Source organism: Capra hircus, chromosome 25 (assembly GCF_001704415.2).
Source record: "Capra hircus breed San Clemente chromosome 25, ASM170441v1, whole genome shotgun sequence".
Lineage (NCBI taxonomy): Eukaryota > Metazoa > Chordata > Mammalia > Artiodactyla > Bovidae > Capra > Capra hircus.
In genome coordinates, this window is record NC_030832.1 from 1,339,814 (window position 1) to 1,355,266 (window position 15,453).

Here is a 15,453-nt window from a genome sequence, read left to right on the forward strand (position 1 = left end):
CAAGGTCTTGTTCATTTTAATATACTATACTGTACTATCACAGAGATACTGGGGTAGGTAGAGGATATGAAGATTTGCTATTTTAGACTAAAAATTTCTTAAAATTCCATCAAAAATTCATGTCATCTTTTATCAAAGTCTACTTAGCAGTTCTATTATATGTTTACAAAATGATATATGATCACAGTCACAAGAGGGACTGATGCAAAGTGAAATGGAAATAAACCAAAGATCATAGAGCTCCTAGTAAAAGTATGTGATTATTCTGTTTGTGTTTCAACTAAATGCTGAATACCTTGTGTTATACTCTTAACACTTGATTTTTTCTGATAAGATTCTTGAGAATAAGAATTGTGTCTTATTTCATTCCAATGCCCTCAGTGTAGTTACCACAAACATGTCATGGGACTAATACTGTAAGAAAAACAGTTTAAGAATCAGTGTCAACTTACCACACTCACCGACCCTAAAGCTGTCAGAAAGGGATCTGATGTAATCTTCACTGCCCCAGGATGTTGCGTTTACAAAATGGGTTGTTGAATCACGAATGGTGAAACTGAAAGTGTACCTTTCTGATCCAATATCTAAGGGAAAACCAAGGCTTTTATTTTTCAGATGAAAAGTTTTAATTTTAAACAAAGGTGATTATTATGATGCTAAGACACTCGAACAGATGGTATAAAAAATTATTTCAGATATAAATTCTACAACAAGTTATGCTTTAAGAATGGCAAAGCTGCCAAGGTAGATAATTCACCTCACTGTGACCTCTTTGTTCCCTTTCCCTAGTTACCTCTATATTCAGAGGGAAATAATATGTAGGTTTGAACCATCCTGATATTAGCTTATATTCTCCATTTCTCTCTTACTGTTGTTTTAACCTAAGTCATAATTCAGATCTAAATTATTTCAAAACAAATAAATGTGTGCTAGCTAAAAGATAACAAAAATAATAATAAAAAATAAAAGATACCACTAGGGGTCAGCAAGCACTTTTTTCCAGAATAAATTCCAAAATAAATTTCCTTATTGTTTTTGCTAATTAAACAAGTAATACAATGAATGGATAAAGATGCGGTACATATACAATCAGTCTGATTTTGGTGTTGACCATCTGATGATGCCCGTGTGTAGTGTGTTGAAAGTGTTAGTCATTCAGTCGAGTCCGACTTTTGGGGACCCCGTGGACTAGAGCCCACCAGGCTCCTTTGTCCATAGAATTCTCCAGGCAGAAATACTGGAGATACAAAATACAAAAATAATGGAGAAGGGTTGTCATTCCCTTCTCCAGGGGATCTTCCCAACCCTGGGACTGAACCCAGGTCTCCCGCATTGCAGGCAAATTCTTTACCTTTTGAGCCACCAAGGAATCCCGTCCATGTATAGAATCAGCCATAAAAATAATGAGTTTTAGTCAGTTCTAGTGAAATGGGTGAACCTAGAGCCTATTAAACAGAGTGAAGTAAGTTTGAAAGAGAAAAACAAATATCGTATATTAACACATATGATGGAATCTAGAAAGTGGCATTGCTTATCCCATTTGCAGGGAAGACATAGACGTAGAGAACAAACGTGTGAACACAGCTGGGGAAGAAGAGTGTGGGACGAACGGAGAAAGTGGTGTTGACACACATACACTATCATGTGGAAAACAGGTAGCAGGTGAGAAGCTGCTATTTACAGAGAGCCCAGCCTGGTGCTCTGTGATGACCTAGAGGGGTGAGATTGGGGGAGGGGAAGAAGCTCAAGATGGAGGGGATGTATGTATAACTATGGCTGATTCAAACTGTTGTATGGCAGAAATCAATATAATATTGTGAAGCAATTTTCCTTCAATTAATAAATAAAAAAAATTTTAAAAAGAAATACAAACAGCATGATACGGACACAGAAACAGACACACAGATCAGTGAAATAGGATAGAAAGCCTGGAAATAAACCCACACAATTACGGTCAATTAGTCTACAACAAAGGAGGCAAGAATATACAATGGCAAAAATACACTTTCTTCAATAAGTAGTGCTGGGAAAACTGAACAGTTACATGTAGAAGAGTGAAATAGAACATTCTCTAATACCATATGCAAAAATAAATGCAAAATGGATTAAAGACCTAAATGTAAGACCAGATATCATGAAACTCCTAGAGAAAAACATAGGCAGAACATACTTTGACATAAATTATAGCAGTACTTTATTGGATCCATTCCTAAAACAAAGGCAGTAAAAGCAAAAAATAAACAACTGGAAACTAAACTTAAATGCTTTTACACAGCAAAGGAAAAGATAACCTACTGAATGGGAAAAATTATTTGCAAATGATATGACCAACAGGGATCAATATTCAACATAAATCTTCAGCTCATACAACTCAACATAAAAAAACCCTAACAATCCAATTTAAAAAACGGGAAGAACTGAATAGGCATTTTTTCCAAAGAGGAAATGCAGATGGCCAACAGGCACATGAAAAGATGCTCAACATCACTAATTACCAGGAAAATATAAATTAAAACCACAATGAGCTATTCCCTCACACCTGTCAGAATGACTATCATCATAAAGAATACAAATAGGGGCCTTCCTTCGTGGCTCAGTGGTAAAGAATCCACCTGCCAATCCAGGGGACATGGGTTCGATCCCTGGTCCAAGAAGATCCCAGATGTCGCATGGCAACTAAGCCTAGAGCCACAACTACTGAGCCCACCTGCTGCAACTACTGAAGTCCCACACCCTGGAGCTTGTGCCCGGCAACAAGAGAAGACACAGCGATGAGAAACCCGAGAATAGCAACTAGAGAAAGCAAAGAGTAGCCCTTGCTCACCACAACTGGAGAAAGCCTGTGTACAGCAACAAAGACCCAGCACAGCCAAAAATAAAGTAGGTAAATATATTAAAATTTAAATCAAAAAAGAAGTCTTCCTTTTAATATGGTGTAAATGTGTGTAATGCTCACTCAGTCATGTCTGACTCTGCAACCCTACAGACTGTGACCTGCCAGGTTCCTCTGTCCCTGGAATTCTCCAGGCAAGAATATTGGAGTGGGTAGCCATTCCCTTCTTCAAGGGGTCCTTCTGACCCAGGGATTGAACCCAGGTCTACTGCATTGCAGACGGATTCTTTACCACTGAGCCACCAGGGAAGCCCACCTGTCACTATGCTGCTGCTGCTGCTAAGTCACTTCAGTCATGTCCGACTCTGTGTGACCCCATAGACGGCAGCCCACAAGGCTCCCCCGTCCCTGGGATTCTCCAGGCAAGAACACTGGAGTGGATTGCCATTTCCTTCTCCAATCAATGAAAGCAAAAAGTGAAAGTGAAGTTGTTCAGTCGTGTCCGACTCTTAGCGACGCCATGGACTGCAGCCTACCAGGCTCCTCCGTCGATGGGATTTTCCAGGCAAGAGTACTGGAGTGGGGTGCCATTGCCTTCTCTGATCTTTCACTATACCACAAGTCAATTAACACAGCCACGATTACTCAGGTGATTCAAACAATTGTCTTCTGTCAAAATTACTGGCTGGCTGACTAGAACTCTGATTCCCTCAAGATGTATCAAAGGATTTATATCATACCCTTTAATAAAAAGCACAAACACTTTAGAAGCTAGTAATAGTGTATTGCTACTTTTGGCGTTCTATATTGTATCTCTGCCTGTAAACTATAAAAGTTTGAAGATCAGTTGACTTCACTTATTTGTTTTGGTCTCTGTTGCTGCACGCGGGACCTTCAGTCTTCCTCACAGCATGTGGGACCTAGGTCCTTGACTAGAGATCAAACACGGGCCCCCTGCATTGGGAGCTTGAAGTCTTAGCCACTGGACAGCTGGGAACAGCTGGGGAAATCCCTGAAGGTCAGTTGATTTTAAAAATCTGATTTTAGTCTTGGATTATGTTTCCATAGTCCTAAAACTGTTGCACAGACAACTAAATAAGGACCACTAAAGCCAGACTTAACTGTATTTCCCATATATGAAAGATGATTTTTTTTCCCTGAATCATTTAGTTCTTTGAATAAATACACAGATACTGCTGCATACTTCCCTCCCTCAACACTGTCCCAACATCCATGCTGGAAAACCTTCCTCCTACCACTTTCTGGTTTCTATGAGATTTACCTGTGTGCTTGTATCTGATACTGACAGTTTACATGGAGTTCCTACTCTATGTTACACACTCTTACATATACAAGCTCATGTAAGTCTCATCCCAGCTTTGTTTACCCTGATTCTGTGGCTCTACATAGGACAGACTCAGGGGTGAGCCCTGTCAATCAGGTTCCACGTCCATCCTCTTAGATGCTCTGATATCTGAGGATGATGAGAGAGACTACAACTTCTTTCTCCAGTCTTTACACTGGGTTTTGCACAATGGAGGTGCTCAGAAAATACACATTGATACACATTAATGACCTGACCAATTTAACTAGCTATTTTAATACTGTATACACAGCTTTTAAAGTTATGCTTTAGAAATATCAAATAAAACCATTAAAATGATTTTAATGCCCTCACACATGTGGCCTTAAATCAAGTACTTTACCATGCAATAGAGAACATGGCCATTGCTCTTAGGGAGTTAAACAGGCATGAGAAATTTAATCACTTAAATATACTTTGTTGTAGTCATAAGCCACAGTTGATGAAAAGTGAAGCAAAGAGTTAAATAGAACTCAGCTTTTTCTGTCTGGAAAGCCTTTGACATCTGTTTTTCCAATAACTATGCCGATTATTTTCTGAAAAACAAAAGGGTTATAGAAGAGGAATATTAAACACAGATGGAGATGGTAAATTTAATTTCATGGACTTGTTATATTTTACTGGCTCTAACAAACATTTTTGACTAGGAACCATTTAAATGTATTTATTCCAGACAAACATCTAAAAGAACTTCATAAATGTTCATTCTACAAGGAATAATACAAAGTAATAAGACAGTTAACCGCTATTACAAATATAATCATTTAATACTTAGTATGTTTCTACTTTATTTTCAATCACTAGGTGGAGCACAGTAACTCCCCTATGCTATCAGTTCTTACTGAATTCATTCAAAGCACATGTATAATGCAATTTAATTTGCCATGGTCTTCAAAGCTTTCTTTTATATACGGTTTTCTAACAATCCACATAGAATTGCTTAGCTTCTTAATGCAAACATGCTGGACAGTAACATACATTAGATTGTAACAAAACTTGCATATCACTGCTAATAAATCTAAGCTCTAAAGTCCTAGATCTTAAACCTTAAAGGGATCAACATGTCTTTAATATTTTTAATCTTCTCTTTAGCGACTAATAAAGAAAAATTAAATATTCTTAAATACTTTAAAAAATAAAAATAACTACCTTTTTCTGAAAGGATGAGCTTATATAGCATAATTCTAGCAACTGATTTCAACCTTGCAATAATCTGTTCAATTTCAAATACATGCAATCCTTTAAGACTACCACATCCTAGCTGAGCTATTAGCTAGTCTTATCACATTTAGACACACTGTTATTGTTTTTTTTAATTCCATATGCTGCAGCTCTCACTGACTTTTGTTAGGAAAACAACTAGTGGGAATATTAAGTAAAATTTTCCAACTGAAGAGGCAATTAGCAAAGAGTTTACCTTTCTAGAAAAACTGTAACAGCGATAATTATTTTTAACATTAATAAAGTTTAAATTGCAAACTATTAAAGTTATATGTGCTGCTGCTGCTGCTAAGTCACTTCAGTCATGTCTGAGTCTGTGCAACCCCATAGATGGCAGCCCACCAGGCTCTCCTGTCCATGGGACATTCCACGCATGAAAGTGAAAAGTGAAAGTGAAGTCACTCAGTCGTGTCCGACTCTTAGCGACCCCATGGACTGTAGCCTACCAGTCTCCTCCATCCATGGGATTTTCCAGGCAAAAGTACTGCAGTGGGTTGCCAGTGCTTTCTCTGAGAGTTATATGTAATTTATCTCATTTTAAGAAATCTGATTTACACATTCCAAATGTAAACAGCAGACTGCCAGGGGTAGGAAAGATAAGGGAGTATGATAATTGCTTTATAGTAAGCTCTTCACCTTATGATATGATTTCACCTAGATTTCTTTCAAATAAATAACAATCTTGGCAAATTTGAAATGACTGGTGCCCCCACAACCTTTCTCACCAAAATAAAATTTCACACAATGATTTCAGAAACACACCATTTGTGTACCTCTGTCACAAAAGCAACATAATAACAAGTATTTCAGTATATAACTTGGACAATTTGATTGGACAATAGATGCTGCTTAACAAAAATGCTTTAATTTTGCAATGCTAAATTTGAGTGCATATTAAATATTTAATCTGTTTTTATTTGTTGTTTTAATTTGTTGTTTTCAGTCGCAAAGTCATATCCAATTTTTTGCTATATTTAATTAAAATAATACAAATAAACTTCCAATAATTTTTAACAATTACTAGTCATATCAGCAGTGGCCACAAGACTGGAAAAGGTCAGTTTTCATTCCAATCCCAAAGAAAGGCAATGCCAATGAATGCTCAAACTACCGCACAACTGCACTCATCTCACACGCTAGTAAAGTAATGCTCAAAATTCTCCAAGCCAGGCTTCAGCAATACGTAAACCGTGAACTTCCAGATGTTCAAGCTGGTTTTAGAAAAGGCAGAGGAACCACAGATCAAATTGCCAACATCCACTGGATCATGGAAAAAGCAAGAGTTTCAGAAAAACATCTATTTCTGCTTTATTGACTATGCCAAAGCCTTTGACTGTGTGGATCACAATAAACTGTGGAAAATTCTTCAAGAGATGGGAATACCAGACCACCTAACCTGCCTCTTGAGAAACCTATATGCAGGTCAGGAAGCAACAGTTAGAACTGGACATGGAACAACAGACTGGTTCCAAATAGGAACCATCAAGGCTGTATATTGTCACCCTGCTTATTTAACTTATATGCAGAGTACATCATGAGAAACGCTGGGCTGGAAGAAGCACAAGCTGGAATCAAGATTGCTGGGAGAAATATCAATAACCTCAGATATGCAGATGACACCACCTTTATGGCAGAGAGTGAAGAGGAACTACAAAGCCTCTTGATGAAAGTGAAAGAGGAGAGTGAAAAAGTTGGCTTAAAGCTCAACATTCAGAAAACGAAGATCATGGCATCTGGCCCCATCACTTCATGGGAAATAGATGGGGAAACAGTGGAAACAGTGTCAGACTTTATTTTTTTGGGCTTCACTGCAGATGGTGACTGCAGCCATGAAATTAAAAGACGCTTACTCCTTGGAAGGAAAGTTATAACCAACCTAGATAGCATATTCAAAAGCAGAGACATTACTTTGCCAACAAAGGTCCATCTCGTCAAGGCTATGGTTTTTCCAGTGGTCATGTATGGATGTGAGAGTTGGACTGTGAAGAAAGCTGAATGCTGAAGAATTGATGCTTTTGAACTGTGGTGTTGGAGAAGACTCTTGAGAGTCCCTTGGACTACAAGGAGATCCAACCAGTCCATTCTAAAGGAGATCAGTCCCGGGTGTTCATTGGAAGGACTGATGCTAAAGCTGAAACTCTAATACTTTGGCCACCTCATGTGAAGAGTTGACTCATTGGAAAAGACTCTGATGCTGGGAGGGATTGGGGGCAGGAGGAGAAGGGGATGACAGAGGATGAGATGGCTGGATGGCATCACCGACTCGATGGACATGAGTTTGAGTGAACTCTGGGAGTTGATGATGGACAGGGAGGCCTAGCGTGCTGCAATTCAAGGGGTCGCAAAGAGTCAGACATGACTGAGCGACTGAACTGAACTAAACTGAGTCATATCTATAATCTCCTAATGTGCAGACAAAAAAAAGATGAATTTTCATTCAGTTGGCATAAATACAAAGAGGTTTAGGAGTGTTTATATCTAACAATCACTAGTGCAATGAGTATCTGTATACTTGTCAATTATACAAGCATGTGTTGAAATGAATCAATAATGTTGACATAATGTAATATCACCATCTAAAGCTTCAACAGAGAACAAATGAACTACTGCACTGCTGAAACTTACCAGATTAGCCATATTTGGATGCAGATTTGAAAGTGCAGTAAAGTTCTTTGATGCAATAGAGTTGGCCATTCTTTTATCTGCATTTTAGAAAATATAATTTAGATGCATAAGTTAAACAACTGAAATAAAGCTTGAAAAATTCCAAGACTGAAAAAAGAATGTATTTAGGAAAGTATGGGATATTCTACTCATTCTTTGGGAAAACTTTATTTATTTGGCTGCACTAGATCTTAGTTGAGGCTTATTAAGCCCTTCGATCTTCAATGCGGCATGAGGAATCTTTGGTCTATAGTTGTGGAAGATGGAATTTTTAGTTGCAGCACACAAACTCTTAGCTCTGGCATGTGGGATCTAGTTCCCTGACCAGGGATCGAATCCATGCCCCCTGCATTGGGAGCTCAGAATTTTAGCCACTGGACCACCAAGGAAGTTCCAGGAAAATTTTATATTACAACAGTGAAATGTAAGTTAGATTCAACCTGTAAAAAGTATATTTTTAAAAAGGTCTTTTAAAGTTATGAATGATATAGTCAGGTTTCGATTTTTAATGTTCACTTTGCAAAAAAAAATTAAGTCAATGTTTGAGCAAATTTAGAGTTTCAGATGAGAGATGGGACATTGCAGATTTAAATATTTATTACCATAAAGCCTACTTTTAAAAAAACATAGCAAAACTACACTGTAACCACCTGGAATCATGCTTTTAGTTACATTGTGTATGGGGATAGGCAGTACTTCACCCTCCCCTCTACAGTAAGTAAGTTCCATCAGGGCAGAAGTAGCATCTCACACACAATTTGTGAGTGCATTTCAATGCTACCTTGCACATAAAAAGCTCTCAGTAAACACGAGATAAATGAAACGGAGACTTGTCCCTCAACTTAGTCACTAGAAAAGGTTTTAGTGTAGTAACAGTTGTCAGCTACACCAAACTAGCAGATTTACTTGATTTCACTTCATTTTATGTGGCCTCTTTAACAGTGAATGCCCTCATCTCCAGGCTGTACTTTCAGGACACAATGCATAGGATAAGTTTCAAGAAGGCTGCACAATTACTCAAATATGATTTTGAATTCCAGCACCACTAGTCTGTGGTCAAATGTTTTGAATTACTGATCTTTAATCTCCTCATCCACAAAATATGGATAATCTACCCTACAAGGTTGTTGTGAGAATTCAAAATAGTGTACATAAAGAGCCAAGATGTCCACAGGCTCTTGACAGATGAGAACACTGCTTTTCATTCTTATCCAATGCAGTTTCTGCATTCAAGCCAAAATAAACAATTCAACAGTGTTAAGGTCCTATTTATTCTTCAGCCAAGTCTGATCTGGTTGAAATTGATCACTATGCAATTTCAGTCTCTGAAATACTTGCCAGCCTGACAGATTCATTCATTCATCCATTCACTCAGCCAACATTTATTGAGAGCCTGTCAAGTGCTAGACACTTGAGGTTAGAGAAGACAAACTATTCAGTAGCCAGATTTTGTGTAAAAATACTATCCATCTACAAACTGAGTTCTCCAAAATTTTACCCCTTAACATCTCTTGGTGGTTACTTACTTAGAGGAATATCACATGAACTCTTTGAAGTTCCTTCACTTCCTACTGTTAATCAAAATATATGGTGGAAAAAAAAAATATATGGTGGTATACTTTAGTGTCTGTCTACAAAAAGAAAATGACAACAACTTACTTCTCTAGGTTTTTGAGAAATACAAAATTAACGTGAAATAAAGAGGCCAGTATGGTGATACAGAGATTACACCATTCATCAGCAACTGCTGTCCCTTCTATTTTCCAAATATATTTTAAAAACCTCTGTTTCTCCATCTCCAGTGCCATCTCCTCAGCCCAAGGGTCAGCCACTCCTCATCTAGAGTACTGCTATTACCTAGTCTTATACATAGTTTATTCATTCAACACATGTGAGTTGAGTGTCTGACATGTATCAGGTACTGAGTCAGGACAGGAGGCGTGGCTCAGAGAGAAGCAAATAAAGAAAAACAGTGCCCAGTGTGGCGCTAGACGTGTACAGCCCCAAGACCACAGTCACAGCACCTTGACGAGGTAAAGGGAAAGGTAGTGGAGGAACTAGTCCAGTTAAGGGAACCTGGTGGCAATGTCACAGGTGATAGTTGTGGAGTGACTATTATGAGGTTGGCCCTATACTACAGATACATATCATCTCCCCCTCGGCCCCCTCCACAGTTGATTACCACTCTCCAGATAACTCAGCAGCTCTCCTCTCCACAAAGGGGACCTGAGACCTTGGCACACAGTTCCATCTTCCTTGAGCATCCGCTCCAACCCCACCCTCAGATCCACCAAGACAAGAGCTTTAACATTTTGGGGGTCTTAAAGAGAAGATCTTATCACCCTCCTTCAAGTATCCCCAGCCTCTATTCCTTCTCTCAGCATTCTTAATTCCCTCATTACAGGGTGGGGTTCAGGATGACAGGGCTGTGCCTTGCCTTTGCCCTTACTGTGTCCTACAGTGCCTAGTTAGGCTAGCACCTCAGGCATAGTAGCTGCTAGCTATTTGTTGACTAAATTAATGAAGGAGTCCTAAAAGAAACCTGATTTGTAATTTGAGAATAATATTGCTACAATTAACTTTCTGGATAAACAGAATTTTAGTTAAAAACTAATTTTACATTTATATCCAGCATTTAAATTACAGAAACAAGTACAAATTGTAACCTACTATTCTAGATCAACAGAGCTTCCAAAGAGCTGGCATTGATGGTCCTATATAATCTAGTTTATTCTACAGACCTGTGCTGGGGCTGCTATGGAGAAATCCTCTTATGTGGTTATTTCTGTAGGTGAAAATCCCCCCAAACTTCCATCACAAACCAAAGACTTTTTTTTTTTTTAACAAACTTTGACAAAGTTGACCACCATGCATAGAGGGGAACAGTTGTTCAATTATTTTTATAAATCCAATTCAAAAGGGTAGTTTTTACTCCTTCAGTGGGAACTCAGCAAGTTTTGCATATTCTGAGTTGGCCATAAGAAAACGGGCAACCGGCCATCACTGGAGAACTCACCAGCACGGAGACAAAAAGAGCACTTGCTAGTAAACTTTCAAGGTAGTCTTAATTTTTTTTTTTTTTAACCAAACACTGCTTTGAAAAAAAGAACGAAAGAGGGAGGAAGGGACATGACATGCACACAGAGATTAAAAACTGTCCCTTTTAAACCCTCCACGCTTTAAAATGTACCTGAAGATTCCAAACCTAGGACATTCTAGAACAGGGAACACTGTGGAGGTGGCGGGGAGCGGGGTATGAGTCGTGGGTGGGGGCCTCCAGGGCCGGTGCCCGTGCGCACGTGTCCGCACGCACCTGTCATCCCCACGGACCGGCCGCGCGTCAGCCAGGCTGGGGGTGGGGGGAGCGGGCGGGCGATGCGCTGAGTTACCTCAGAACGCGCTGATACCCCCCGCACCGATTACACCCGCGCGTCTACATTCGCCGCGCCACGCGGACGAGCACACTCAACCCTTGTCCTGTGTGTTCCTCCGTGACTGTGACTCCGCGGGTGTGGACCGGAAGCCGGCGTCAGCTGCCCGCTTCGCACCCGGCTGGCACCCCGGCGCGTCCCCCGAACCGCAACCCGCCGGCTTCCACCTCTCGAGGGCACCGGGTTGAATGCCACCCGCTGAGCCTGCGGGCAGCCGGGGAGGGAGACCGTTCCCACCACCGACGGCGCGGCCCAGAGGCCTGCCCTCAGGAACAGACGACGGCCCGCCGCCCGCCGCCACCCGGCTTCACCTCAGCGTTCGCGCCGGCTGCTCCTGGGAGCGCTCGGCTAGACTCTCTATCTCTTGGACAGCAGCCAGCCGCACGCAGGCCCCGCCCAGACGCCTCCCCGGCTCGGCCGGAATTCGGCTTCTTCTCCACAGCGCGTTCTGCCCACAGTCCCGGCGCTCGACGGTCGCCGCGGGAGGAGGACACCCTTGGACCGTTAGCCCAGGCCCCGCCCCCGCCGGTCTCAGACTCCGCCCACTCCTGGGTTCTGCCCAGCCCCCGAGTTCTGATCCCGCCTCCAGATCCGACTCCGCGCATGCCCCTCCCACCGATCTCAGACTCCACCCACGCTCTGACTCTGCCCCGCCCTCAGCTTCGACCCCGCCCAGCCCCCCTCAGCAAACTCCGGTTCCACTCACTCCCTGACTGCCCCTCCCAAGCTCTGCTGACTCCGCCCACTCCCAGCCCCGCCCCGCCCCTCGCCCTGCCTCCGCCCTCAGCCCCGCCTTGCGGCTCTCGGCGCCTTGAGGGTCGCCGCCCCTCGGCAGTCTGGGTAGTGAGGAGGGAGACTCGGGGAGACTGGCCGCGAGTGGCTCCCGTTTCTTTGCTTTCCCAGGGGCCCGAGCCTGTCCTCCAGACTCCCGGGCGGGAGTCCAGGCTGCTAAAAACCAGGTGTCCAGGAAGATGCTGGGGATCTTTTCTGCTAAAACAGCAGAAATACAGGAGACGTTGCTATAGAAAGTGCAGCAGCTGAACGCACAGCTACAAACATAGGCTAAGTGTAGCCGGGGAAATCTGGAAAAGCTTGCGTGTGTCTACTCAGCAGCCTAGTTGTGAGCTAGCAGGATGTTCTGACTGGGGAGAGGTGGATCGAGTGTAGCAGGGATCTGTTAGATCTTACGCGGCATGTGACTCTGGATCTCAGTGAAAGAAGAGAGCACGGAAGAAAGAAGGGTGCGTGGTTGCTGGCTGATAAAGCTTCTAGAAGAGGAGCGGGTGTTGTATGCAGACTTGTCACCTGCTGAGGGAGTGTGAAGAAAGGCCAGGCTCCTAGATAGATAACGCTAAACCCTGATGATGCTATTTGTATCATTTCAGATGCATACATATAGATACACACAATATATATATGTGATATATGTATAATTTGATGTGCTAAATATTAGGCTTTGGTGAACTTGACAAAACACTCGCTGGGCTTTTTAGTTAGTACCATTTGGAAATCTTTTTAGTTTAATGACATAAATTTTTATTGAAAGAGGAAGACCCCTGGAGAAGGAAATGGCTAACCACTCCAGTATCCTTGCCTGGAGAATTCCATGGACAGAGTAGCCTGGAGGGCTACAGTCCATGGGATCAAAGTCGGAGGTGACTGAGCAACTAACACATAAAAGAGTACTAAATCAGGGGCAAATAAGTTAAGATCCAAAAACTAAATTCTTAAAATTTGTCACCAATTACTGTCCACTTGTAGCATTACTTAAATTATTGAAATTCTTTCTTTAAAAGGAAAAACAACTTTGGTACTTATTACACAGCCATGTACTGCAAAAGAAAAGTGCAACATCAGGGGCAAGTCTTATGTTGTTATCAAAACAGTTTTATGTTGCTTTTTTTTTTTTTGCTGTGTTGCTCTGTTCCCAGGATTTTAGTCCCCCCACCAGCAACTGAACCCCAGCCCCAACAATGAGAGCACCAAGTCCTAAACACTGGACCTCCAGGCAATCCCCTCCTTTGTTATTTTCTAATTTCCCAAACAATGGTAGAAAGAAAAATAAAGTACCTGCATTCCCACCACTTAAATAAAGTTTAAAAATTTTTTTTCTTATTCCTCTCCACTCTTTGTCTTTACAAGCACATACCTTGATCTTTCCAAAAGAATGAACTGGCATTCTAGTCTATTCTAAAGGGGGGAAAAAAGGTATAAAAAATAATTTGTATGCGTTTTTCATTTGAGCCTCACTGGGGGAGTAAGATTTTAAATTTTCATTTGCATTTTTTCATATTTTAGCAAATTAGTTTTAGCTGAAAGTTATCTAAGATTAAGCAACTATAGTCAACTTCACCAGGACACAATACGCTTTTCATGAAATGTGCTGGTTTGAAACACAAGCCTGAAAGAGTGGAATTGTTTGATGTTAATAACGAAATTGGGACACCCCCCGCCTTGTTACATAAAGAATTCATCTCTTCCATTTTTATAGCAATCCCATTCTTAACAATAGAATTGACTTGTCAATACACTTTGGATGGATATGAACAGAAGCAAAGACAGGGAACGCCTAGCCTCACCACTTGATGTAGAAGTCGAGGGTGAATGAACAAAGGTCAGCATTGAAATTGCTTGCGTGTCTGGCCAAAGAAAATGATGTGAGGCCACACCCATCACCTCCCTGGAGCATGCCAGCTGTCAGGCCATTGAGAAGCATATCACAAACGGGTGACAGGCAAAGCCTGTAGCAATCAGCTTCACACGTACTAATTGCTGGGGGCGGGGGAATGACAATTACTTTAATGAATTACAAAACCACATTTTATTTATTCAACAACAAAATTCAACTTTCGTAAAGTTGGTCCAGTGATCACACATCCTTCCCAGGAGCTGAAATACTGACAACTCAATTACTAGTCTCGCTCTCCGCTCCTCCATCTATAATGAGACCAGCCAATAAGGGGAAAGAATCTGAAAAAAATATACGGGGTGGTAGCTTCCTTGGTGGCTCAGTCTGGTGGCTCACCTGCAGTTTAGGAGACCCGGGTTTGATCCCTGCATCAAGAAGATCCCCTGCAGAAGGAAATGGTAACCCATTCTAGTATTCTTGCCTGGGAAATCCCATGGACAGAGGAGCCTGGTGGGTTACAGTCCAGAGGGTCACAAAGATTGGACACAGCTTAGCGACTAAACAACAAGACATATGCACTAGGAAACCCAACATGGCAAGGCAAATATCAGGGCAACTTTGCTTCCAGCCTCTAGCCCTTGGTGGTCTAGCAGCTAGGATTTCTAATTTTCCTCCAGGCTGAAGTAAAGTTGCTCAGTCGTGTCTCACTCTTTGCGACTCCATGGACTGTAGCCTACCAGGCTTCTCCGTCCATGGGATTTCCCAGGCAAGAGTACTGGAGTGGGTTGCCATTTCCTTCTCGAGGGGATCTTCCCGACGCAGGGACAGAACCCTGCGTAGGCAGACGCTTTACCCTCTGAGCCACCAGGAGACCAAAACGCTTGTTTTTTCTTGCATGGAACTGAGCCATGATATCCCCAAGGTGTGCCTGTCATTGGTGTCTGGTCCACGCTATGCCTCCTTTCTGCACTCTGCACGCCTGCCCTGTGCTGCACCAAAGAGAACGTACTGAGGGAAGAAGAGTGGAAGAAGCAGCTCTTCAGCACACGGAGCACAGGTGTCCCTTTGGGGAGGAGAATCCAGTTGCCCCCCAGCCTGTCCCACCAGAGGGTTACTCCTGGGACAACACAGGGAAGGGCCCCCTCCCTGGAGGGCTGTAATAGGCCAGGTTCACCACAGTTTATGTTAGGCATAAATTGAAAGTCGGACACGACTAGACAACAGCCACAGAGTCCAAATTACTCCAAGCTAAGAGTACGAGTGTTTGGGAAAAGCCAACTTCCACGTGCAGCTCTACACTTTCCTCCCTCTG

The 15,453-nt window shown here is 42.0% G+C and overlaps 1 protein-coding gene across 2 annotated transcripts in view; it reads right to left on the minus strand.

Moving 5' to 3' along the window:
* MEIOB (meiosis specific with OB domains) overlaps nt 1–12,025 on the minus strand; it is a 42,113-nt gene extending 30,088 nt beyond the window's left edge. For both annotated transcript variants that reach the window (XM_018040695.1, XM_018040693.1), the window contains exons 1-4: nt 11,824–12,025; nt 8,043–8,119; nt 4,675–4,732; nt 453–584 (exon numbers count right to left, since the gene is read on the minus strand). In XM_018040695.1, coding sequence (XP_017896184.1) covers nt 453–584; nt 4,675–4,732; nt 8,043–8,111 — 259 coding nt within the window. In that variant the 5' untranslated portion in view covers nt 8,112–8,119; nt 11,824–12,025. The remainder of the gene's footprint in view (nt 1–452; nt 585–4,674; nt 4,733–8,042; nt 8,120–11,823) is intronic.